The 27,510-nt window shown below is 35.9% G+C and overlaps 1 protein-coding gene across 4 annotated transcripts in view; it reads left to right on the forward strand.

Annotated features, from left to right (window-relative positions):
- The window catches only part of PHF14 (PHD finger protein 14), a 257,760-nt gene that overhangs the window by 58,728 nt on the left and 171,522 nt on the right, over positions 1-27,510 (forward strand). For all 4 annotated transcript variants that reach the window (XM_037836790.1, XM_037836792.1, XM_037836791.1 and 1 more), the window contains exons 8-13: positions 10,908-11,054; positions 11,692-11,962; positions 12,274-12,380; positions 13,007-13,102; positions 14,994-15,097; positions 17,028-17,159. In XM_037836790.1, the coding sequence (XP_037692718.1) occupies positions 10,908-11,054; positions 11,692-11,962; positions 12,274-12,380; positions 13,007-13,102; positions 14,994-15,097; positions 17,028-17,159 (857 nt within the window). The remainder of the gene's footprint in view (positions 1-10,907; positions 11,055-11,691; positions 11,963-12,273; positions 12,381-13,006; positions 13,103-14,993; positions 15,098-17,027; positions 17,160-27,510) is intronic.

The raw sequence follows: 27,510 nt of genomic DNA on the forward strand, positions 1-27,510 counted from the left end.
AAAACCTATCAGTCTCTTACCCCATCTATTACATAGCTAGGAACAAGTGAAAAAGATAACCTGATGAAGAAAATTTGTTGAGTAAATTTGGGGGGATATATTTTATGATGAAATGGATCCAGTAGCCATTGTATTTTGGATACATTTATGTTTTTGTTCCAGTCTCTAATTCTGAGGTTGTACTTTGATTAGTTGGTGAAGTGTATTGGATACACTATCATCACAACTATAGGGCAGACACAGAGGTATAATTGTACAATAGGGTCATGTGGATTAGTCATGGTTATAGGTCAGGATAGTCTCCAGAGATGCAGAGGCAAAAAAGTAAGACTCAGGACCTGTTAAATCCCAGTGAATACCTAGATCAGGGAATCTATACCTTATGTTTTATATTCTACTTCTGGAAAACTTAGAGCTTTGCAATCAGGATGTGTCCTTTGCAGCCATTTTATTTAAACTTGTTGAGAGCTTTGCCTTTTGAACTATGATAGTTTGGGTCCCTTTGCATAGCGTGATCTTTTTGGGTAGACAGTAGCTAGTTAATTAACAAAAATGTGTGAGGCAGCCAGGTTTGGGACAGTGGACTGTGATGGACAGTAGAGTGTAATGGAGTCTGTAGTGATATGGAGAGTGCCTCCCCCTATCTAAACATATGCAAATTGAAATTAAACAAACAAAACAAAATATTGCACTAGATAAATAGTTTGCAGTCTGTGGTTTGTATGTTTATATTTGTGAGCTAATTTGGGGAAATTTACAGGGAAACTTGAAATAAATCAGAATGTGGATATTGGTCCTAAGACTTCTTCCTTGCCTTGTTGCTTGCCTTGATTGATTAGGTAGGAATCCTGGAATCCTGGGTACTGGAATAATGTGACTTTCCCCACTTTTGCTGCTTTGCTAAGTGTACTCTTTTTTGGGGATTGGAGGTAGGGGGTGGGGTGGGGAGGCATTTAAAGCATTTACATGTGTTCCTGGTTGCTTTTTATAAACATTTACAGAATTGGAAAATTATAAGGGGCTCTAAACAGTGTTTCAAAACCCAATAATTTACATGAATAAATATCAACGAGGTTTGCTTTTGGCAGTAATTATTCTGTTAAAATGGAGGGTCTTGGCTATTTCTACATTGTTGTAATTCTGTGGATTTGGATTCATGCAATCTAATAGCATATTTAAATAAAACAAAAATTTTAAATTAAAACAGATCTGCTGTTTGTGGGCTAATCTTATCTTCTGTTTCAGTTTTATATGATACTCTGAAAGCTTTTTTTTTTTTTCTTTTTGAAGAAGTGGTTTATTAAGCTGGATTTCTTACCTCTTGGTGGTGGTTTTATATAGGAATTAACAGAAAGTTTGAAAAAGAGAATAAGCACCTCAATCAGATTTAGTGGCTTCATGTGTTATATTTTCTAGGAATTTTTATAACTGTCTGACATAGTAGCCATTTTATCTCATTGGTGAGGATCTATTTGAAGTTTGTATACTTTTTCATCCACTTGTGAAAATTTCAGATTACTTTAGAAGAATATTCAAACCATGTTATGACATGTTATTATTAAAATTGTGCTAAATATAGCACAGGGTTCAGTTAAATTGATTGAAGCTTATGTTGTTAGGTTTCCTATCATATATTTAATCATAAGGTTACTTACAATCCATCTAAACAATATGGTAGTTTCTTCTGTTATTAAACTATCTTTTGCTAGTATTGAACATTGTGATGCTCTGAAATCGTGTGGAAAAATTTGAAACAGTATAAGATTATTTATAGATTTTATTGATTTTTCCACAACTTTTGACTTCATGCACTGAAATCATTCATGGAATAAACTTCAAGTGATCATATTAGATCTTTGGCTATTGAACTGATGCCAGAGTACTAAGAGATACCGGGATTGAGAGGAATGGGCTCTTGGTAGGTCACATAATTTTTAATGAGTTAATCAAGAAGTTACATTGTTAAAGATGGGCATTATATGTATATATGACAGCATTGGTGATACCTTTACATGGCCATATTAGGCATTTGGTAATTCATAGTTTATTTATTTTTGTAACTATTCTGTATGTACTCTGTGGCAGTTACCCACACCATTTTCTTTCACTCCATTTCTAATCCATCAGCAAATACTACCAGTTATACCATGAAAAAGTATTCAGAATATGTCAACTTCATTGCTGCTTCCTTAGTCCAAGTCATCCTTTTTCACTTGTATTATTCTAACAACCTCCTAACTTTCCACCCTTGCCTTTCTAGATTAGGAGGTGGTAATTTTATTCTATAATGTGCCAGGTAGTAAATATTTTAGACTTTATGGGCATATAGTTTCTGTTGCAACTATTTAGCTTCATCATTGTAATTCAAAAGTAGGTATAAGAACTTACTTTCTGGGCATTCTTCTCTTTGGGCCTGATCTTCTATCTGGTCTTTGCTTTTTAATAGGGTCATCCCCTCTTTTTTCCAGCTTTTCTCCTCAGAGTAGGGCTGGATTCTCAGTAGTCTTTTCCTTTGCAGGCCTTTATTTCTCATTGACTTTTTCCTCAGCCAGAGAGGTCTAGTTATTATTGTCCCAGTTTCTTTTGTATTTCTTAGAGAGTTAAGTTCAGTAAATCAAAATATCATTTAGTCAAGCCTGTTAAGTTATTTTGATTTGTTGTACATTTTAAGTCAAAATATATTATCTATCTAAACTCTAAACATTAGTATGACTTTAGCTTTTATATTTCAAGGGAAGAAAACAACATTCTCCATTGGAAAAAATAATCCTCTATACTGAGTAATGCTGATTTTACTTTTTACCATCACAGCTCAAAATTAGTTACATTATTCTAAACAACCTTAAGGAATGTTCCATATGTTTGACTTCATTATATTTTTCTACCTTCTTTTTTTCTCATTCCATTTTTCTCACTCTCCTTTCAAAACATACACTGACACACACACACCAATCCTTGTTTAATTTTTTAACTTAAGTAAGCTACAGGATAAATACATACCAGTTCTGTTTTTTATAGAGATTATATTGTTATTTTAAATGAACTTTGCGGGTTTTGTATTGGTGTCTAAATTGAAATGTTTCCCATAAGTCTCCATTTGTATCTGCATTATAAAACCTTAATTTAAAATAATGTATTTGGAATGGTCCAAATTAAGTTTAGAAAAATATTAAATAAAAATAATAAATCCAGATGAATAATTTTTAGATATATGCGAACAGAGTATTAGTACTTTTCTATATAAGATTGATGTTGGAGAAAATAAGCTTCAGATGCAAAATAAATTAACATAGGTTCACTGCTTTTGTTCTAACAGATGCAGTTAAAAATATGAAAAATGAAATTGGATACTTCCCAAATGTTTTATAATTATGGTATCATACATATTTTTGTGCCTGAAAGAAATATTTATGTCAGCTATTAATAAGCTGAAACACTTCATACCTAATGCCTTTGTGAAGACTTATACTAAAGGTTAACTCTGCTCTCCTATATACAACCTTATTTGGTATTAGGTAGATTAGTATGAATTTTTTTATATTAAAGGTAAATATAAACATAATATTTTCACAAGGGGTAAATCAAGGGCTTGGATTTCTAATTTGGTAGTTCCCAGTGCTTATGAGAATATGTATATATTTAACACAATTTTATTGAGATATATTCACATTACCATACAATCATCCGAACTATGTAAGTGGTTGTTCACAGTATCATCATATAGTTGTGCATTCATCACCACAGTCAATTTTTGAACATTTTCATTACTTCAAAAAATAAAAACAAAAATAAAAATAAGAATGAAAATAAAAGTAAAGAACACCCAAAACATCTCATACCCTACCTCCCCCTATTGTTCATTTACTTTTTGTCTCTATTTTTCTCCTCATCTGTCTATACACTGGATAAAGGGAGTGTGAGCCACCAGATTTTCAGAATCACACAGTAACACCGTGTAAGCTGTATAGTTACACGATCCTTTTCAAGAATCAAGGCTACTGGGTTGCAGTTCAACAGTTTCAGGTATTTCCTTCTAGCTATTCCAATATACAAAACACGAAAAAGGGATATCTATATAATGCATAAGAATAACCTCCAGAATGACCTCTTGACATAGTTTGAAATCTCTCAGCCACTGAAACTTTATTTTGTTTCATTTCTCTTTCCCCTAGTGGTCCAAGAGGCTTTCTCAATCCCACGATCCAGGGCCAAGCTCATACCCACGAGTCATGTCCCACGTTGCCAGGGAGATTTACACCCCTGGGAGTCATGTCCCACATAGGGGGTAGGGCAGTGAGTTTACCTATAGAGTTTGCTTAGAGAGAGAGGCCACATCAGAGCAACAGAATAGGTTCTCTAAGGGTGACTCTTAGGCAAAATTTTAGGTAGGCCTAGCTACACCTTTGCAGTGACAGGCTTCATAAGGGCAAGCCCCAAAATCAAGGACTTGGACTTCTAAACTGGTAGTTCCCAGTGCTTGTGAGAATATCATTAATTCCCGAGGTGGGGAATTTTAATATTTCCACATTTTCTCTCCGTCTCTCAAGGGGGCTTTGCAAGTACATATTTATTCTCTGCCCAGATTACTCTGTGTTGTATCAGGGCTTCACACTAATCTGTACAAACTAACCAGACTTCACTCCCTATTCAAAGTTCCATGTAATTATGGTGTTTGAATAAACTGACCATACAAGTTAAATTATATAATGATACAAAAAAAAAATGTAGATTTTGTATCTAGTAAACATCTCTTCCTTTGGTCTCACACAGAAGTTGAAGTTTTAAAATACCATCAATATTGTTGTTTACCCTTTAGTCTGATTTACATTATTCCTAACGTAGTCCATTTACTTCACATCTCTAATTGAAGTCTGATCTCTTTTTTCAGACTTTTTAACATTTGCTGTATGGGGCAATGCTGACATTCATAGAGCCAGTCTCTGGCTCTGAGTCTCAGGTATCACACACATAACCGAAATTCCACAGACCGACCAGGTTATACACAAAGTGCTCAGCATCTCAGAATTTAGAAATAACCATTACTACTCAGGAATAGATGTCACTGCTGTAAGAGCTTACAGTCTAGAACCTTTACCGTAGTCTTCTCTGATAACCTATGCTCTCAGATTCTATTCTCAGAATTTGTGCATTATAGTTAGTCCACATTAATGAGTCATTATAATCTTTTTCTTTTCATTTCTGGTTTATTTCACTCAACATAGTGTCCTCAATGTCCATTCACCTCACAACTTCATTCCTTCTTGTAGCAGCTCAATATTCCATTGTATGTATACACCACAGTTCACCATTCTGTTCATCAGTTGATGTACCTTTAGGAAACCTCCATACACTGTTAATCATGAATACTGCCACAGTAAACCCCACTGTGCAAATATCCATTTGCATCCCTCTTTTCAGTTCTTCCAAGTATATACCTAATAACAGCATTGCAGGACCCGTGCTTAGCTTCCTGTGGAACCGCCACACTGCTCTCCAGATGTTCTGCACCATTTTTCTTCCCTACCATTGGTGATTAGATACATCCCTTTCTCCACATTGTCTTCAGCACTTGTATTCTTTCATTATTTTTTTAGATTTTTTTTGCACAACCTATACATTCCATCCTAAGTAAACAATCAGTGGTTACCTGTATAATCACATAGTTTTGCATTCACCACTACTAATCTGTATGAGGATATTTCCATTTGAGGAAGAGGCGAAAAAAGGAAAAAGAAAAAAATAACTGAAAAGCAACAAAAGAAAAAGTAAAATTAAAATACAATAAAAAAAGTCAAACACCACCAGTGCCAAAAATCCCATACCCCTCCCTTGTATACTCCTCTTATTGCGTTTGTTAGAATCAATGGAAGCTTATTACAATGTTACTGTTAATTATAGATTCTAGTTTGTATTAATTGTATTTTTTCCTCAATACCATCCAATTTTTAACACCTTGCAAAGGTGGCATTCATTTTCTCCCTGATGTAAAAACATTCTTGTATTTGTGCTTTTAATCACAATCATTGACCACTCTAGGTTTCACTAAGTTATATAGTCCCAGTTTTTATCTTCTATCTTTCCTTCTGGTGTCCTACATTCCCTTAACCTTCCTCTTTCGACTGTACTGACAGTCATCTTTTTTAGTGTACTTACAGTATTGTGCTACCGTCCCACAATATTGTGCTATCCATTTCTGGATCTATACAATCAATCCTGTTGAACATTCTGTACTCCTTCAGCATCAAATGCTCGAACTTTACCCTCTTTCTATATCCTGGTATCTTCATTTCTTCACTCTTCTCCAAACCTCTCTCTCCTATCTTTTATTATCTGTCTGTAGCACTCCCTTTAGTTTTTCTTGTAGGGGAGGTCTCCTGTTCATGAACTCTCTCAGTGTTCATCTGTAAATATCTCCCTCATTTTTGAAGGACAGTTTTACCAGATACAGGATTCTTGGTTGGCAGTTTTTCTCTTTCTGTATTTTGAATATACCATACCACTGCCTTCTTGCCTCCGTGGTTTCTACAGAGAAATCCGCACTTAGTCTTATTGGTCTTCTCTTGTATGTGATAGATGGCTTTTTTCTTGCTGCTTTCAGAGTTTTCTCTTTGTCTTTGATATTTTAGTAAATTTCTTGGAGTAAGTCCTGTTTGGGGTACACTGTGCTTCTTGGACCTGTAATTTTATGTCTTTCATAAGAGTTGGGAAATTTTCATTGATTATTTCCTGTATTATTCTTTCTGCCCCTTTTCCCTTCTCTTCCCTTCCTAGGACACTTTCAACACATAAGTTTGTGTACTTCATGTTGTTATTCATGAAGACATGAATTCATGAGTCACTTGAGTCCCTGCTCATATTTCTCCATTGTTTTCCCTGTTTCTTTGGGGTGTAGGATTTCAGATGTCCTATCCTCTAGTTCAGTAATCCTTTCTTCTGTCTCTCCAAGTCTGCTGTTGTATGTCTCCATTGTGTTTTTCATCTCTTCTGTTCTGCCTTTCATTCCCATAAGTTCTGCCATTTGTTTTTTCAAGCTTACAAATTCTCCCTTATGGTCACCCATTGTCTTTTTCTATATCCTTCATTTCCTTTGTCATGTTTTCTTTCATCTCACTGATTTCATTTAGAAGATTTAGAAGACTTGCTTGAACATCTTTAATTAGTTGTTTCAACTCTTGAATCTCAGTTGAGGTGTTAGTTTGTTCCTGTGACTGGGCCATATCTTTGTGTTTCCTGGTGTGGCTTTTGATTTTTTCCTTTCTAGGCATCTGATTTTGTTGATTATGTTAATCTTGAGGTCATTTTCTGTCTTTTGCCTTGGATTTTCTTTTTCATTTTCTTTGATCAAAATATTTCTTTTGTTTCTCTCTCTGGCCAGTTGTCAGATTGGTTCTGCCCCCAACTTCCCCCCAAACTAGGCACCCACCGTTGCCTGCCACAGGGATGGGAGGTAGGCGCTGGGCACTCTGGTAAGTTCACTGTGTGGTAATATAGATCTGCTGGCTTCCAGCAGTGCTCTGTTTTCCACCAGTCAGCAAGACCTGGGTTTGTTTTAGAGCCCTGCTTTTACAGTTGGGTTGTCTGTATTTCTTGGCCAAATCCAGGTCGGGTTTCTGTGCAGGGTATGTAGACCAGCTCCTCTGGTCCTAATAAATGGTCTGAAGCATCTTTTTAAAAGGGTTTTTATTGCCTTGCACTTTCCAAACTCTGCAGCACATGGCACTCTTTGGTAACTTAATTGTCCTCAGAGGCTGCTTTGCCTTTGAGCACAGGCTGCATCTACATGGGTGAGCTGAAACTGCAGGATTCCTATGCTCTCACTGTTCCAGCCAGAATCTGGCTTGATGTGGGACTACACCTGTTGCAGAGTACTCCCTCAGCTGACCCAATACTCCAGCCATCCCCAAGGCAAGGAAATGGCTACCTGAAGGGTGGGTGAAGGGGTTTCAGACCCAAGGCTGGAAAGCAGTCTCTGTCCACATTTTCTTAGTCTCTTTCTCACTCACTGACCTGGGCCTTGAAATGTCTCCCTGTCCCCTAGGTCTACAAACAGTGGGGGTATGTCTCACTGCTGAGAGAGATTTTAAAATCTGTGTCCCTGGTGGGAGGGTTTCAGTCTGCTGATTTTGTGCCTTTTCCATACTGAGCTCAAGTAAGGGGGAGGGGAGAGGCCTGGCTGGTCTGCAACAGAAGAATCCTACCTTATATTGCTTCTCTTTCTTAAGTTTGGCATCTGCAGGATCCTTCTGCAGTCCATATCCTCTTCCAGAGTTTCAGACAATTCAGAATTGTCCTTTTTTTTTGATTGAATCTGTGGAGAACAGTTTTCAGTAACTGTTTACATTGCCATGTTGATGACGTCACTCCCTGTTTGAACATCTTTAGTTGTTTCAAATCCTGTGTTTTATTTGACGTGTAAGTTTGTTCCTTTGACTGGGCCATATCTTTGTTTCTCCTCATGTGATTCATAACTTTTTGTTGTCTAGGCATCTGGTTTTCTTGATTACCCCAGTCAGATTTTCCTAGACCAGATGGGCCTGTGTCTCAGGAAGAGGGTGTAATCAGTATCAAGTTTCCCTGAGGATGAGACTCAGCAGGTTGTTAGACTTTCCTGTGAGGCCTCTAAACTCTGTGCCTTTGCTATTCATTCCTGCAGGTGGTGCTTACAACCGGCAGCTTCACACCAGCATATAACTCTGTGGTGCCTTTAATTCTCAGCAGACCCTTTCCCAGCCAGGGGCCGAGGGTCTCAGAAGCCAAGCTTAAGCTGTTTCTGTGTATTTTTTAGTTTTCTTTTTCCCCAGGCCGTGTGGTCTGATTTGTCTGAGAGAGGGCAGCTACTTGCATTGGGCCCCGCCACCCAGTTTCTTAGGGAAGATAAGCTCTTTAGAGAATTATCTCCTTCACTTGACTTCTTCCTTGTCTCTCTAATTATCTTAACTTCACCATTGCCTGGGTGAGAGCTGACAATTGAAAATGCCTGAGACTTTCTCTAATGAGCTACTTATACAATTCAACATCTCTGTTTCTTTAGTGATCCTCTGTCTAGATGTTCTGTCCATTGATGAGAGTGGTGTATTGAAGTCTCCAACTATTATTGTAGAGGTATCTGTTTCTCCTTTCAGTGATCGCAGTGTTTGCCTCATGAATTTTGGGGCATTCTGGCTTGGTGCATAAATATTTATGATTGTTATGTTTTCTTGATGAATTGACCCTTTTATTAATATATAGTGTCCTTCTTTGTCTCTTTTAATTGTTTCGCTTTTGAAGTCTAACTTGTCTGATATTAATATAGCTACTCCCGCTTTTTTCTGGTTGTTGTTTGCATGAAATATCTTTTTCCAACCTTTCACTTTCAGTCTATGTTTGTCCTTGTGTCTAAAGTGAGTTTCTTGTAGACAGCATATAGATGGGTCCTGTTTTTTATCTAATGAGCTACTTAGAATGAGAGAAAAAAAAACTAAAAAGAGAGAAATCCTCTTTTCAGAGCCAGTCCCCAGCCCCCCAGTTTTGCTGGTTGACCGGAATTGATACCTGGTTCCATGGACCCCTTTTCTTGGGACATGGTCCTTTTCAAGTTTTCTGAGCTCAGCTGACTCAAAAACCTGTTTTTATTTATTATTATTTTTCTCATCAGCCCTGCCGCCTCTTTGTGGGGAGAGACACCAGGGTTCCCTTCCTGCTTGCTCTGGGTTTATCTGTGCTAGTAGCTGGTATTCAGTAGTCCAGATTCATTAATTAAAACTACTATTGGAGCCTGGTTGAGCTACCTACCTGTGCTCCCTGCTGAGATCGCTTCTTTTTCCCACAGGGAAGTGTTCCATCTCAGCCTGTCATTCTAGTGGGGGAAGGGCACCAGCTCCACAGTTTGGGGAACTTTACTTACAGTTCTATGCTGCGATCTCAGCCTTTCCACCCGTTCTGAACTGGTGTATGATGTGTATCTAGTCATCGATGTCCCCCAGACAGTTGTTCCAGACTATTTACTAGTTGTTCCTCACTATTTACTGGTTGCTCTAGGGGATTAACCAAATTCACACCTCCCTATACTGCCATCTTGCCCTGCCTCTGCTATATAGTTTCAAATAAACTTGATAATACATGTAATTTAAAATAAAAATGATTTAATGTAAGTTTAGATTTAGTTTACCTTGGTTCAGACAGTCATATTCTGTATTATGAGTATTTTGTGAATTAATAGAATACTTCACCTGTGAAAGTGAACAAGTGCCAATTGCTAAATGGGGGAAAATATACCTTCACATCATCAAATTGTACCTTTATGCTAGTGCCATGAAAGATGGCTGTGAGACAGCTGTGTTCTCATTGGAGGTTTTAGGGTTTTGGTAAGGAGTCGAGGGGGATACTTAAGGTGTTTTATTGACAGGGCCTGTTCTTAATCCATTTTTGTTCTGGGTAGAATATTCTTGTGCTTTGCTAGCCAGTTAGTAATGCCATACTTATCTGTGTTGGCTAGTTCTATATTTTCTGGATATATTGTCATTTGGTAATATTTATATATGTATAACTTTAATATTTAGTGTTAATTTCTACCCAATATTATTGAAATCCTATTTGTTTTAAACAGGGTTTTTTAAAATGATAATAGGACAAGTATATGTAAATAATACATAAGATTTGATACCGATATTTTTAAATCTAGACAGTTCTTTAAAGAAATGTTGTCAATTTGAATTTGGTAATTTGAAGTTGATATACAGGCTTATGTTTCTAAAGCAGCAATCTTTACTATTATGTACACATATTTTTAAATTTATTATAGAAATAACCAACATTGTAGGAAATTCTTCTAAAAGAAAACCTTGTTATTTTATGTTGTTTATTATGATCCTTTGGAGTAAAAATGACCACTGTTTTCCTCTTTTTCTTTTTTTTTCTATTGCCTCTAGGATATAGCAGATCCATTTTTTGCTTACTGTAAGCAACATGCAGATAGGTTAGACAGAAAATGGAAGAGAAAAAACTACTTGGCTCTGCAGTCATACTGTAAAATGTCTTTGCAAGAGAGGGAGAAGCAACTATCGCCAGAAGCACAGGTATACAACTTATGCCAAGACTTTTATGTTTTTTCTTTCATAGATTTCAGACCCCATCTTTGTTTGCCAATGACACATGGAATATGATTATGAAATTTGGTTAGTTACCCAGAAAATAAACTATCATTAGAGTAGATGGTGAGTATAATTTAGTGGCTAAATACATTGCTCTTCATTTAGGCAATGGAGCAACCATTTATAAAGCATATTTCTAAGTGCATTGAAAAATCTTGACTTTAGAGGAAATTGTTCTGTCATTGTGTTGATCACATCTTTTTTTCATTCTTTTTTAATGTTCATTTATTCAAAGGATTTGATTAATTTGCCTATCATTTAAAATGTATTTCTGTGCATAGTAAGTAAATTTATGGAGACTCATGCAGTTATTAAAACAGAAACTTCAATTTAATCAAATTAATTTCTCATAATTCTGATCATTGGTTTAGGACAGTTGTTAACTGGGGTAGATCTATTTTATTGTAACCTAAGAATTATGCAATGTATCTTAAGATATAATTTGCCCTAAATATAGGAGATTCTTGTTTCCTTTATTGTCTTTAAGGATGGAAGGAAAATCATAAGAAGGTGTATGTTATACTTTAATGTCTTTTAAAATGTGTATACATTTCTTTTGTAGGCAAGGATCAATGCCCGGCTTCAGCAATATCGCGCCAAAGCAGAGCTAGCTCGATCCACCAGGCCTCAGGCCTGGGTTCCAAGGGAAAAACTGCCTAGACCACTCACTAGTAGTGCTTCAGCCATTCGTAAACTGATGCGGAAAGCAGAACTAATGGGGATCAGTACAGATATCTTCCCAGTGGACAATTCAGATACTAGTTCTAGTGTGGATGGAAGGAGAAAGCATAAACAACCAGCTCTCACTGCTGATTTTGTGAATTATTATTTTGGTCAGTATAGACACTGATACCTGCACATTTTCAATTAGAACAATTTGCTAATGAAAATATTTGATATGCTGCTAATTTTAGAAATTTATTAGCCATGCTACATATATCAAGTAAAGGCATATTCATTTTCCTAATAAGTTGTGGGTTGTTGTAAAATGCTAGGTTCCTATATTTATAGCTAGAATTAAAACTGTTTTAAACAATGTAGATATATCCATCTGGTCAGCTCTGTGGCTAGTTTCTTCCTTTGTGTATTTGTATATCAGCTTTTACTTTCTACTAAAGTAAAACTGAATATTTAATTTAAATAGAGAGAAATATGCGCATGATTCAAATTCAGGAAAATATGGCTGAACAAAAGAATATAAAGGATAAATTAGAGAATGAACAAGAAAAGCTTCATGTGGAATATAATAAGGTGAGTTGGTTCTAAAACAAAAAACATAATATAGTAAGATTCTATTCGTGATTTCTTTTGTGATTTTATGGTATTTCTAATTATGTTTTATTTCAAAATTATTCCAGAGCTTTTAGGCCCTTCTGCATGACTCCTATCCTCATTATCTACATTATCATCAATCATTAATACTTACTGAGCACTTTTTGTATGCCAAGCACAGTTCTGAGCACTTTACATGTGTTAACTCACTTAATTCTCACCTTGAATTGTAATATTACTTTTGATTAAAATTTTTTGTAATTTAATTTTTTTAATTTAGAAATACATCTTCATAGTACCATAAAGATTAATTAGCAGAATGCATATGAAATTGTGTATCAAACTATAAATGGTATATATAGATGATGGACATTGTTATTACCATTAGTAAAAATGCTAACCTGAAACAGGCAACAGCTTATACTGTGTTGGTGCTGCTAAATAATTAGGTAGCTTCATCTATCTGTAGTATGACTTGAATGTGTTAAAAATATGTGACATTTCGTTGTAGATATTCTTGGACATTTGTTGATAAATTATTTAAATTTTCACATATTTTATTACACATTAATGAAGTTTACCAGTTTGACTTATTTACCTTGTAGCTATGCGAATCTTTAGAAGAACTACAGAATCTGAATGGAAAACTTCGAAATGAAGGGCAAGGAATATGGGCCTTGCTGGGCAGAATCACAGGGCAGGTTAGTTTCTTTCCAATTGCTGTCTCCTTTTTCTGTTCTTGCTCTTTGTATGATTTTCAAAGATCCAATTTCTGATACTACTGTCACTTTTTTTAAAGAATTCTATTTGATCAGGGCCAGCTAATCCTCTGGGGATATGGCTTCTGCCTGAAATACATAGAGCATTGTAAGCTGCCTACTGAGAACCTGTAGCCTAATTTGGTTGTTTTAACAGCTGTTTTGTTTGCAGTATTTTTTCATTTGCTCTAACTGATTGATCTGCTGTTTATGATGAAGCTAACATTTGAAGCATGATTTACTCCTATTACATTTTTCTTTCCTTTAATTTAGCAGTTTTAGATTCCCTGCTACATTTTTTCTGTCTTGTTCTTATGCTATATTTAGTTCCTTTTTGTTTGGATATAAAATTTAAAATTTGAAAAGGAGAACTGGAAAGACTTATTTTCATGTTGATTTTGTCTTGAGCTGTGTAAGAGATGTTTTTGAAACTTTAATGTTAAAGTGTAGTAGCTTTTCTCCTTTAACAGTAGCTGTTATTGTAGTCATGAAAAAAATTACTTTATCCTTGAACATTTTTAGCTCTTTGAAGTTCTTAGTATTGAAAGAAAGAATCATTGCCAAATGGATTCTTTTGAATGCTTTCTTTGTATACTGTGCATATAGTTGATAAATTGAGAATATATTGAAATATTAAATTATATAAATATTAAAATTTATAAATATTAAAAGCATATTTTAAGAATGATGGAGACCTGTTTGTAGTCCTTTTATTATGAAAATAGTTTTATTTGTGAGAGTAGCTTTTCAAGGAACATTTTTTCATTCTATTTGTATCAGAAAGTTATAAAGAATCAAATTCATCACACAATTCATATAGATATATTATTTTAGGAAGTAATACGTACATATTTGTTTTATGCAATGCTAGGTTTGAAGATGCTTCTTTTGTGAACAATGGTATATGTGGCTTAAATTGTAATGAATAACATATTTCAAAAGGTCAGGATGAGTAGTCACTTGTGGAAGAGTTGACCTTTGTTCCTTTTGACAGGTTGTTGGTAGATTTTTGGAAGAGTGTGATGTTTTGTTTTTTACTATTTAGAGTAGTTATTGTTGCGTTCAAGCTTATTATTAGTTTATTTGCCAAGCTAGCATTATCTTTTTTTTTGCAAGTTCGTCTCATGAGAATCTCCTGTTCAGTATACATTATCTACCATAAAAGAACGTTTTCGTGTATTAAAGGACTTTTAACAGAAGTTCATATACTTCCTTGTACAAATGTAAAATACACAGCATAAGTAGAATTCATTTGTACTGCTTACATGACACTTTTTTCCAGTTGGTTGAACAGATGTGGGCCCACAGGGCCACTGAGAAGTGACTTTGATAGATGGTTGCTGTCTGAGAAGCTAGTATACTACAGATTAGTAGACACCCAGAGAAAATCTCATTCGCATTGTGGAGAATTTGGTCGAATAAGATAATTTTTTAAATTAACCTTTGGAGCACCAACATAGCTGGAATGTTGAGGAAAATAAATGGCTTCAGTATTCTTTATGTCAAGTGTTGTACTGTGTTCTTTTTTTTCTTTTTTTTAACCTCCTAGAAACTCATCCTTGTCTTTCATCTTTTAAAGCCAAAGTAGAAGTTTAATTTTCTTAATGTTTTAGCACTCCATTGAAAACTGATCAAAGTATGTAATCATAGGTTTCTAATGGAAGTAACTGTGAGAGTAAAAACTCGTGATCATTTTTGTCATCGTAATATCTAATAAAGCAGAGTCTTCCCCTTATAATGCTAGCATATTTTAGTTGGCTTGAGAGGCAAATAGAGGAAAATGTTTCTTTATACTCCTTAAAACAATGTAAACTGCATTTGTTCAAATCAATAGAAGTTGAACATACCGGCAATTTTGCGAGCACCCAAGGAGAGAAAACCAAGTAAAAAAGAAGGAGGCACACAAAAGACATCTACTCTTCCAGCAGTACTTTATAGGCAAGTAATAAAATTATGATAGCATGATATTGTGTATTTTTAACGAATCTTATAGTAAGAAGATGCTTCAGATATTTGAGAAAGAATTACGCTTCTACCAGAATTTAAGTTAAATGCATTTGAAGTTCGTTTTATTAATACCTTTTTCAAAGGTTATATTAATACCTTTCCAGGTTGGGTAGCTCTTTTAATGATCAGGTAAATCACTTTTTGTATCCTGTAAATAACTTGGTATATATCTGCATAAACTCCATGGAAATGAACAATCCTTTTTGGGGAATTTGAAAATCATTTAACATAGATGATGTTAAATAACATAGATGATTATTCTCTTAACTAATTAAAACAATATAATAGGTAGGCATTTAGATTTTTTTTTACTTGAGTGAGTAACATAGATGATTATTCTCTTAACTAATTAAAACAATATAATAGATAAGTAGGCATTTAGATTTTATTTTATTTGAATGAGTTACAGAATTTTGTTTGTTTTCAGCTGGTGATGGGTATCAGATATATAGTCTGAATCTATTTCCTTTGTCCAGTTGTGGATAGTGAAGATAAGCTTTAAATTTGAGTCTATCTTTACATTTTTTTAACTTTCTATACTAAGTTGTAATAATTTTGTTTCCAGAAGTTTTTTTCCTTTACTTTTTTTTGCCTCAATATTCTTACAGTGCTCACTATTACAGTAATTTTACATAGTCAAGTCTTCTTTTCATATCCAAGTAGGTTGGGATCTCACTTTTTTCCATGTAACTGATTATATTAAGTGAGAGAAGTTTAGAAAACACTGGCATGTATGTATGTACATGTGTGTACACACATGGCTTTATAATTGCATGTTCTCCCCACTATGTTGTCTTTTCTCAGAAAATAGTATCAGTAGCAATAGTTTCCTTATTTGTAATTAGTCTCCATTCTTTTTTGGAAACTCACTCCTTAATTAATAGTAAATAACTTGCTTGAAATGTGGGAAAAGCCCACTATTTTCTTAGTGTGCAGTGTGAAGACTAGCACATCTTTAGTCCACATTTTCTAAACAAAGTTGGTTAACTTGGAACCATGAGGCATATCACTTTTTGACCTGTTCAGGTTTGCTTCAGAAAATATTTTAAGTGGTTTGGTTTTCCTTTTTTCCTTTGAATAACTTTGATATGAGGTATTAGTTTCTTTTTTGTAATCTTCGTTTGTGGGAATATTTGTTTTTTAAAATCCAAGTGCCATTGCTGTTTCTGTATAAGGATGGCTGTTTGATTTTCAACAACTTTCATCTCTATCTATACATTCTCAATATAAATATACCATAGATTTTCAGATCATGGTGCTTGTGTTCACAGAAGCAGTTGTCCTTTTGCACAAGAACAGTGTGACTTCCTAAAAAGAAACAAACATAATCCAAAATAATAACAGTAATAATAAAACTTCCCATCTTTGCGATAAGTATTAATTAGTGTATTTATAAGCCTCAATTTTTTATTTTGAAAAGAGAATTTTTTATATATATAGTTTATTTGTTGACGGCCCTTTGAAATGTTTGTATTAATGGTAGAAAATAAACTGAATTTTGTTTGTTTATGAAGTAACTTGTTATAGAGATGTTTTAGAAAATTGGAAAAACTCTTGTTTAATAACTTCTGTTTCTAGAGCAAAATGAATTAATGTTTACTGGGTTTTAAGTGATAATTAAAAGTATAAATAAATAAAAGACACAAAAGTATTTAGGAGTAACAATCAGTTACTGATATTATAAAAATATGTTATGAAAAAATTTTGATTTCAATAGAAGAAATATAGTTTAAGTTAATTGTTTTGATGGAAGATTCAGTGATTATGGTGAAACTGTGAAATTTTAGAAATATGTTTTGAATGAACTGTTTCAGTATGGTAAGTATTATTCTAATCCTTTATTTGCTGCCTCTATTCAAAGTTGTGGAATTTGTAAGAAGAACCATGATCAGCATCTTCTTTTATTGTGTGATACCTGTAAACTCCATTACCATCTTGGATGTCTGGACCCTCCTCTTACCAGGATGCCAAGAAAGACCAAAAACAGCTATTGGTAAGTAAAATGAAGGGAATTTGGATGTTAGAACTGATTTGCTTTTAGATTCAGAAGCATAAGAAGTGTTATATTGATTCTTAATAAAGTATTCAACATACTTTTTAATGGATATTTTCATAAAGATTTACTATAGTTTAACATGAATAAAGCTGTAACAGTGTTTTTGAGAAATAAATTTTCAGTTAATTGAGGCTATTTTGGTGTTTTAGTAATGTATTCTTACTTAAGGCATGAATTCTATCTAGTGTTAATTGTAAAGACTTCTCAAATGCTTTGTTTTTGTTTTCAGATTGAATGAATTTATCAAAAATTTGCCTCCATTTATTTGATCTGCAATTTAATATTTTATTTCTAAATTAGTCTCACCTAAAGCTTTACTTCTGTTGTCCTTTGTGCTAGTTATATTTAACTTCAAACATGCTTTGAAAATCTAGAAACATTTGACATACATTTCCGAACTATTTTTTTCATCAACTTAGGCAGATTGAATCATTACAGATGTTTGAAAATGTTTAAATCTATAATGAGTTTTTTCTTGCTTAATTTTAGTCCAAGGGGGAGATAGATGTTCAAATTTTAATAAACTAAGTTTTTATAGGAAGGGAACTATAGGGATGGAAAACCTTGGAATGAAAAAGAGTATTCTTTTTAAACAAATTTCCTATTTTTAAGAAGAGTGAACCCCATATTCTTTTTTTTTTTTTCTTCTAGGAGTTTAATGGTACTTTCTTTTATATTGAGATCTTTGGTCCATTTTGAGTTAATTTTTGTGTAGGGGGTGAGGTAGGGGTCCTCTTTCATTCTTTTGGATATGGATATCCAACTCTCCCAGCCCCATTTGTTGAAAAGACCATTATGGCTCAGTTCGGTGACTTTGGGGGCCTTATCAAAGATCAGTCGGCCATAGATCTGAGGGTCTATCTCTGAATTCTCAATTCGATTCCATTGATCTATATGTCTATCTTTGTGCCAGTACCATGCTGTTTTGGCAACTGTGGCTTTATAATAAGCTTCAAAGTCAGGGAGTGTAAGTCCTCCCACTTCGTTTTTCTTTTTTAGAGTGTCTTTAGCAATTCGAGGCATCTTCCCTTTCCAAATAAATTTGATAACTAGCTTTTCCAAGTCTGCAAAGTAGGTTGTTGGAATTTTGATTGGGATTGCATTGAATCTGTAGATGAGTTTGGGTAGAATTGACATCTTAATGACATTTAGCCTTCCTATCCATGAACATGGAATATTTTTCCATCTTTTAAGGTCCCCTTCTATTTCTTTTAGTAGAGTTATGTAGTTTTCTTTGTATAGGTCTTTTACATCTTTGGTTAAGTTTATTCCTAGGTACTTGATTTTTTTAGTTGCTATTGAAAATGGTATCTTTTTCTTGAGTGTCTCTTCAGTTTGTTCATTTCTAGCATATAGAAACATTACTGACTTATGTGCATTAATCTTGTATCCCGCTACTTTGCTAAATTTGTTTATTAGCTCTAGTAGGTGTATCGTTGATTTCTCAGGGTTTTCGAGATATAAGATCATATCATCTGCAAACAATGACAGTTTTACTTCTTCTTTTCCAATTTGGATGCCTTTTATTTCTTTGTCTTGCCGGATTGCCCTGGCTAGCACTTCCAGCACAATGTTGAATAACAGTGGTGACAGCGGGCATCCTTGTCTTGTTCCTGATCTTAGAGGGAAGGCTTTCAGTCTCTCACCATTGAGTACTATGCTGGCTGTGGGTTTTTCATATATGCTCTTTATCATGTTGAGGAAGTTTCCTTCAATTCCTACCTTTTGAAGTGTTTTTATCAAAAACGGATGTTGGATTTTGTCAAATGCTTTTTCAGCATCTATTGAGATGATCAATTGATTTTTCCCTTTCGAGTTTTTAATGTGTTGTAATACATTGATTGTTTTTCTTATGTTGAACCATCCTTGCATGCCTGGAATGAACCCCACTTGGTCATGGTGTATGATTTTTTTAATGTGTCTTTGGATTCGATTTGCAAGTATTTTGTTGAGGATTTTTGCATCTATATTCATTAGGGAGATTGGCCGGTAGTTTTCCTTTTTTGTAGCATCTTTGCCTGGTTTTGGTATTAGATTGATGTTAGCTTCATAAAATGAGTTAGGTAGTGTTCCATTTTTTTCAATGTTTTGAAAGAGTTTGAGTAAGATTGGTATCAGTTCTTTCTGGAAAGTTTGGTAGAATTCCCCTGTGAAGCCATCTGGCCCTGGGCATTTATTTGTGGGAAGATTTTTGATGACTGATTGGATCTCTTTGCTTGTGATGGGTTGGTTGAGGTCTTCTATTTCTTCTCTGGTCAGTCTAGGTTGTTCATATGTTTCCAGGAAATTGTCCATTTCTTCTACATTATCCAGTTTGTTGCCATACAGTTGTTCATAATATCCTCTTATAATTTTTTTAATTTCTTCAGGATCTGCAGTTATGTCACCTTTTTCATTCATTATTTTGTTTATATGGGTCTTCTCTCTTTTTGATTTTGTCAGTCTAGCTAGGGGCTTGTCAATCTTGTTGATCTTCTCAAAGAACCAACTTTTGGTGATATTTATCCTTTCTATTGTTTTTTTGTTCTCTATGTCATTTATTTCTGCTTTAATCCTTGTTATTTCTTTTCTTGTACTTGGTTTAGGATTGGTTTGCTGTTCATTTTCTAGCTTCTTCAGTTGATCCATTAGTTCTTTGATTTTGGCTCTTTCTTCCTTTTTAATATATGCGTTTAGTGCTATAAATTTCCCCCTTAGCACTGCTTTTGCTGCATCCCATAGGTTTTGGTATGTTGTGTTCTCATTTTCATTCATCTCTATATATTTAGCAATTTCTCTTGCTGTTTCTTCTTTAACCCACTGATTGTTTAGGAGTGTGTTGTTTAACCTCCAGGTATTTGTGAATTTTCTAAGTCTCTGATGGTTATTGACTTCTAATTGTATTCCATTGTGGTCAGAGAATGTGCTTTGAATAATTTCAATCTTTTTAAATTTATTGAGGCTTGTTTTATGTCCCAGCATATGATCTATTCTGGAGAAAGTTCCGTGAGCACTAGAAAAGTATGTGTATCCTGGTGATTTGGGATGTAATGTCCTGTAGATGTCTGTTAAATCTAATTCATTTATCAGATTGTTTAGGTTTTCAATTTCCTTATTGGTCTTCTGTCTGGTTGATCTATCTATAGGAGAGAGTGATGTGTTGAAGTCTCCCACGATTATTGTGGAAACATCAATTGCTTCCTTTAGTTTTGCCAATGTTTCTCTCATGTATTTTGTGGCACCTTGATTGGGTGCATAGACATTTACGATTGTTATTTCTTCTTGCTGAATTGCCCCTTTTATTAGTATGTAGTGGCCTTCTTTGTCTCTCAAAACATCCCTGCATTTGAAGTCTATTTTATCTGAGATTAATATTGCTACACCTGCTTTCTTTTGGCTGTAGCTTGCATGAAATATTTTTTTCCATCCTTTCACTTTCAGTTTCTTTGTGTCCCTGTGTCTAAGATGAGTCTCTTGTATGCAACATATTGATGGTTCATTTTTTTTGATCCATTCTGCGAATCTATATCTTTTAATTGGGGAGTTTAATCCATTTACATTCAACGTTAAAACCGTGAAGGCATTTCTTGAATCGGCCATCTTATCCTTTGGATTATGTTTGCCATATTTTTCCCTCTCTCTATTAATATCCTTTATTGTACCCATACCGAATCTCTTTAGTACTGAACCTTTCTCCAGGTCTCTCTGTCCTGTCTTTGTTTCTCTGTCTGTAGGGCTCCCTTTAGTATCTCCAGTAGGGCAGGTCTCTTGTTAGCAAATTCTCTCAGCATTTGTTTGTCTGTGAAAAATTTAAGCTCTCCCTCAAATTTGAAGGAGAGCTTTGCTGGATAAAGTATTCTTGGCTGGAAATTTTTCTCACTCAGAATTTTAAATATATCGTGCCACTGCCTTCTCGCCTCCATGGTGGCTGCTGAGTAGTCACTACTTAGTCTTATGCTGTTTCCTTTGTATGTGGTGAATTGCTTTTCTCTTGCTGCTTTCAGAACTTGCTCCTTCTCTTCTATGTTTGACAGTGTGATCAGTATATGTCTCGGAGTGGGTTTTTTTGGATTTATTCTATTTGGAGTTCGCTGAGCATTTATGATTTGTGTATTTATGTTGTTTCGAAGATTTGGGAAGTTTTCCCCAACAATTTCTTTGAATACTCTTCCTAGACCTTTACCCTTTTCTTCCCCTTCTGGGACACCAATGAGTCTTATATTCGGACGTTTCATATTATCTATCATATCCCTGAGGTCCATTTCGAGTTTTTCAATTTTTTTCCCCATTCTTTCTTTTATGCTTTCATTTTCCATTCTGTCATCTTCCAGGTCACTGATTCGTTGTTCAGCTTCCTCTAGTCTTGTACTATGAGTGTCCAGAATCTTTTTAATTTGGTCAACAGTTTCTTTAATTTCCATAAGATCATCCATTTTTTTATTTAGTCTTGCAATGTCTTCTTTATGCTCTTCTAGGGTCTTCTTGATTTCCTTCATATCCCGTACTATGGTCTCATTGTTCATCTTTAGTTCTTTGAGTAGCTGCTCTAGGTGTGTCTCTTCTGGTCTTTTGATTTGGGTGCTTGGGCTTGGGTTATCCATATCGTCTGGTTTTTTCATATGCTTTATAATTTTCTGTTGTTTTTGGCCTCGTGGCATTTGCTGACCTTGATAGGGTTCTTTTAGGGTTTGTAGACCAGTTGAAGTCCTTATCTCTAATTTATCAGATCTACAGCTTCGTGGAATACACTTTCTCTAACTAACCAGCAGGTGGCGTCCACGAGCCACCTGTTCTCCACAAGCCAGATCTCCCCTGCTTAGCCTTTTTGGTGAGTGGGGGAGTGAGTCTTGTGGGGCCCAATTGGTGTCCCAAGCTTGCGTGTGTAGTTGGTGTTGCCTGCCCTGTATGTGGGGCGTGTTTCTGGGCAGTCGGGGAGGGGGGGTGGCCCTAACAATCAAATCTCCCTGATGATCCTAGAGTTTTAAAGCTACTGCAATAGTCTAATCCTTCAGTTCAGTCCTGCCACAGTTTGTCTCTGCCACTGACCCACAAGTCTTTGGTATTGGCGTATGGCTCCTGAGACTTGCAAGTGGGCCCCTCTTCCAGGCTGTGCACCCCGGGTCCTCTGTTGAGGGATGACTGTGCTATGTCACAGGTGAGTGCCGTCCCCCCAGGGCAGTTCTGGGCTGCTGGGCTGTGTTGGGAGGCTCCCAGTCTGCTCAAATGATGGCTGAATGGGGCTCTGTTAATTCACACTGCTCCCCCTTCCCAGCTCTGGGACATTCAGCTGAGGTTGCAGGGAAGGCTAATGTCCACGCCCAGTTTTGTGGTGTGTGCCTGTTATTTGAAGCACTTCCGTCACACTGGGTTGTCTGGGGCAGCTCTGGGCTATGGGGCTGGCGATGGGCAGGAGTGTTTCCTGTCCACCAGGATGGTGGCTGTGAGTGGACACCCCCCTTTTCTTGGGAAGTTGTGTTGTTTAGTGAATTTTCTCAGCCACTGGATTATTGCCTTTTGTCTCAGAGCTCTCTTAGTTCTGCTCTTGACTTGACGTGTCCAAGTTTCAATTCTTTGAAGCTTTCTGTATTGAGCTTCTTAGAGTAATTGTTTTAGAAAAAGCAAAAAGGATTTAAAAAAAAAAAAAAAAAAAAAAACGGCCCTCCTCAGAGATCTAATGGGTTATTGAAATGCTAATAGACAAAGCAACCAGGGCCATTAAGGAAAGGTGCACAGGGCAGAGAGATCAGCCTTGCTTCAGGATTTGCATATGCGCCTCAAGGCCTGATCTCCGCCCTTCCCCTTTCTGTGTTCACCAGAACTCCAAAAATCCTCTGCTTTTATTTTGGAGTTTTTCGTGTTGTTTTTTTTCTATGTCTGTCTCCTCTCTGCTGGGCTGGCTGCTCTCAGAGTCTCTGGTGTCTGGCCTCAGTCTATCTATGGTTGGAGTTTGAATCAGTAGAATGAGTTTCCGATAAGAGCAGCCACTGCAATTCTCCCTTCTCCTTCCTGGAGCTGACAGCCCCTCCTCCCCCGGGACTGAGCCTGGCAGGGAGGGGCGCGGGTTCCCTGGCCGCAAAAACTTACAGATTTCGCTGATCTCAGCAGTTCCACGTTTTCATGAGTGTTGTATGAAGTATGCCCAAAGACAGATTGCTCTGTGGTGTCCAGTCCACGCAGTTCCTGGCTTTTTACCTACTTTCCTGGAGGAGTAACTAAAACATACAGCTCACCAGTCTGCCATCTTGCCCCGCCTCCTCCCCATATTCTTAAATGGTAGTCTATAGAAATGGTTCTGTGTGTTCCTTTTTTATTTTTTTTTTTAATCTTCATTTTATTGAGATATATTCACATACCATGCAGTCATACAAAACAAATCGTACATTCGATTGTTCCTAGTACCATTACATAGTTGTACATTCATCACCTAAATCAATCCCTGACACCTTCATTAGCACACACACACAAATAACAAGAATAATAATTAAAGTGAAAAAGAGCAATTGAAGTAAAAGAGAACACTGGGTACCTCTGTCTGTCTGTTTGTTTCCTTCCCTTATTTTTCTACTCATCCATCCATAAACTAGACAAAGGGGAGTGTGGCCCTTATGGCTTGCCCAATCCCATTGTCACCCCTCATAAGCTACATTTTTATACAGTTGTCTTCGAGATTCATGGGTTCTGGGTTGTAGTTTGATAATTTCAGGTATCTACCACCAGCTACCCCAATTCTTTAGAACCTAAAAAGGGTTGTCTAAAGTGTGCGTAAGAGTGCCCACCAGAGTGACCTCTCGGCTCGTTTTGGAATCTCTCTGCCACTGAAGCTTATTTCATTTCCTTTCCCATCCCCCTTTTGGTCAAGAAGATGTTCTCCGTCCCACGATGCCAGGTCTACATTCCTCCCTGGGAGTCATATTCCACGTTGCCAGGGAGATTCACTCCCCTGGGTGTCTGATCCCACGTAGGGGGGGAGGGCAGTGATTTCACATTTCAAGTTGGCTTAGCTAGAGAGAGAGGGCCACATCTGAGCAACAAAGAGGCATTCGGGAGGAAGCTCTTAGGCACAATAATAGGGAGGCTCCTCAAGGGGGCACTACATATTTTTTTCCTGGTTTATTATTTGTTTTTTTTAACTTTTTTTTCTTTTTTTTAAATCAGCTGTGTGGAAAAAATAAAATAAAATAAAAAAAAAAAAACAATAAAAGAACATTTCAAAGAGACCATAACAAGTGAGTAAGAAAAAGACTAACCTAAGATAACTGCTTTACTTCCAACCTGTTCCTACTTCACCCCAAGAAAGTTACTTAATATAGCAACATTTCTGTGAACTTGTTCCTACTATATCCATCAGAAATTAACAGGCCATAGTCATTCCTGGGCATCTCCAGAACATTAAATAGCTTATCTGTTCTTCTTGGAATATTGTTCCCCCTTTCTTAATTGCTCTCTATTGCTAGTTCCCCTACATTCTACATTATAAACCATTTGTTTTACATTTTTCAAAGTTCACATTATTGGTAGCATATAATATTTGTCTTTTTGTGCCTGGCTTATTTTGCTCAGCATTACGTCTTCAAAGTTCATCCATGTTGTCATATGTTTCACAACATCGTTCCTTCTTACTGCCGTGTAGTATTCCATCGTGTGTATATACCACATTTTATTTATCCACTCATCTGTTGAAGGACATTTGGGTTGTTTCCATCTCTTGGCAATTGTGAATAATGCTGCTATGAACATTGGCGTGCAGATATCTGTTCGTGTCACTGCTTTCCCATCTTCCGGGTATATACCGAGAAGTGCAATCGCTGGATCCAATGGTAACTCTATATCTAGTTTTCTAAGGAACTGCCAGACTGACTTCCAGAGTGGCTGAACCATTATACAGTCCCACCAACAATGAATGAGAGTTCCAATTTCTCCACATCCCCTCCAGCATTTGTAGTTTCCTGTTTGTTTAATGGCAGCCACTCTAATCTGTGTTAGATGGTATCTCATTGTGCTCTTAATTTGCATCTCTCTAATAGCTAGTGAAGCCGAACATTTTTTCATGTGTTTCTTGGCCATTTGTATTTCCTCTTCAGAGAACTGTCTTTTCATATCTTTTGCCCATTTTATAATTGGGCTGTCTGTACTATTGTCATTGAGTTGTAGGATTTCTTTATATATGCAAGATATCAGTCTTTTGTCAGATACATGGTTTCTAAAAATTTTTTCCCATTGAGTTGGCTGCCTCTTTACCTTTTTGAGAAATTCCTTTGAGGTGCAGAAACTTCTCGGCTTGAGGAGTTCCCATTTATCTATTTTTTCTTTTGTTGCTTGTGCTTTGGGTGTAAAGTCTAGGAAGTGGCCTCCTAATACAAGGTCTTGAAGATGTTTTCCTACATTATCTTCTAGGAATTTTATGGTACTTTCTTTTATATTGAGATCTTTTGTCCATTTTGAGTTAATTTTTGTGTAGGGGGTGAGGTAGGGGTCCTCTTTCATTCTTTTGGATATGGATATCCACCTCTCCCAACCCCATTTGTTGAAAAGACCATTATGACTCAGTTCAGTGACTTTGGGGGCCTTATCAAAGATCAGTCAGCCATAGATCTGAGGGTCTATCTCTGAATTCTCAATTCGATTCCATTGATCTATATGTCTATCTTTGTGCCAGTACCATGCTGTTTTGACAACTGTGGCCTTATAATAAGCTTCAAAGTCAGGGAGTATAAGTCCTCCCACTTCGTTTTTCTTTTTTAGAGTGTCTTTAGCAATTCGAGGCATCTTCCCTTTCCAAATAAATTTGATAACTAGCTTTTCCAAGTCTGCAAAGTAGGTTGTTGGAATTTTGATTGGGATTGCATTGACTCTGTAGATGAGTTTGGGTAGAATTGACATCTTAATGACATTTACTCTTCCTATCCATGAACGTGGAATATTTTTCCATCTTTTAAGATCCCCTTCTATTTGTTTTAGTTGAGTTATGTAGTTTTCTTTGTATAGGTCTTTTACATCTTTGGTTAAGTTTATTCCTAGGTACTTGATTTTTTTAGTTGCTATTGAAACTGGTATCTTTCTCTTGAGTGTCTCTTCAGTTTGTTCATTTCTAGCAGATAGAAACATTACAGACTTACGTGCATTAGTCTTGTATCCCGTTACTTTGCTAAATTTGTTGATTAGCTCTAGTAGCTGTATCGTCGATTTCTCAGGGTTTTCCAGATATAAGATCATGTCATCTGCAAACAATGACAGTTTTACTTCTTCTTTTCCAATTTGGATGCTTTTTATTTCTTTGTCTTGCCGGATTGCCCTGGTTAGCACTTCCAGCACAATGTTGAATAACAGTGGTGACAGCGGCATCCTTGTCTTGTTCCTGATCTTAGAGGGAAGGCTTTCAGTCTCTCACCATTGAGTACTCTGCTGGCTGTGGGTTTTTCATATATGCTCTTTATCATACTGAGGAAGTTTCCTTCAATTCCTACCTTTTGAAGTGTTTTTATCAAAAAGGGATGTTGGATTTTGTCAAATGCTTTTTCAGCATCTGTTGAGATGATCATTTGATTTCTCCCTTTTGAATTTTTAATGTGTTGTAATACATTGATTGATTTTCTTATGTTGAACCATCCTTGCATGCCTGGAATGAACCCCACTTGGTCATGGTGTATGATTTTTTTAATGTGTCTTTGGATTCAATTTGCAAGTATTTTGTTGAGGATTTTTGCATCTGTATTCATTAGGGAGATCGGCCGGTAGTTTTCCTTTTTTGTAGCATCTTTGCCTGGTTTTGGTATTAGATTGATGTTAGCTTCATGAAATGTGTTAGGTAGTGTTCCATTTTTTTCAATGTTTTGAAAGAGTTTGAGTAAGATTGGTGTCAGTTCTTTCTGGAAAGTTTGGTAGAATTCCCCTGTGTAGCCAATGGCCCTGGGCATTTATTTGTGGGAAGATTTTTGATGACTGATTGGATCTCTTTGCTTGTGATTGGTTGATTGAGGTCTTCTGTTTCTTCTCTGGTCAGTCTAGGTTGTTCATATGTTTCCAGGAAATTGTCCATTTCTTCTACATTATCCAGTTTGTTGCCATACAGTCGTTCATAGTATCCTCTTATAATTTTTTTAATTTCTTCGGGATCTGTGGCTATGTCACCTTTTTCATCCATTATTTTGTTTATATGGGTCTTCTCTCTTTTTGATTTTGTCATTCTAGCTAGGGGCTTGTCAATCTTGTTGATCTTCTCAAAGAACCAACTTTTGGTGATATTTATCCTCTCTATTGTTTTTTTGTTCTCTATGTCATTTATTTCTGCTTTAATCCTTGTTATTTTTTT

Source organism: Choloepus didactylus, chromosome 5, assembly GCF_015220235.1.
Source record: "Choloepus didactylus isolate mChoDid1 chromosome 5, mChoDid1.pri, whole genome shotgun sequence".
NCBI classification, from domain to species: Eukaryota; Metazoa; Chordata; class Mammalia; order Pilosa; family Megalonychidae; genus Choloepus; species Choloepus didactylus.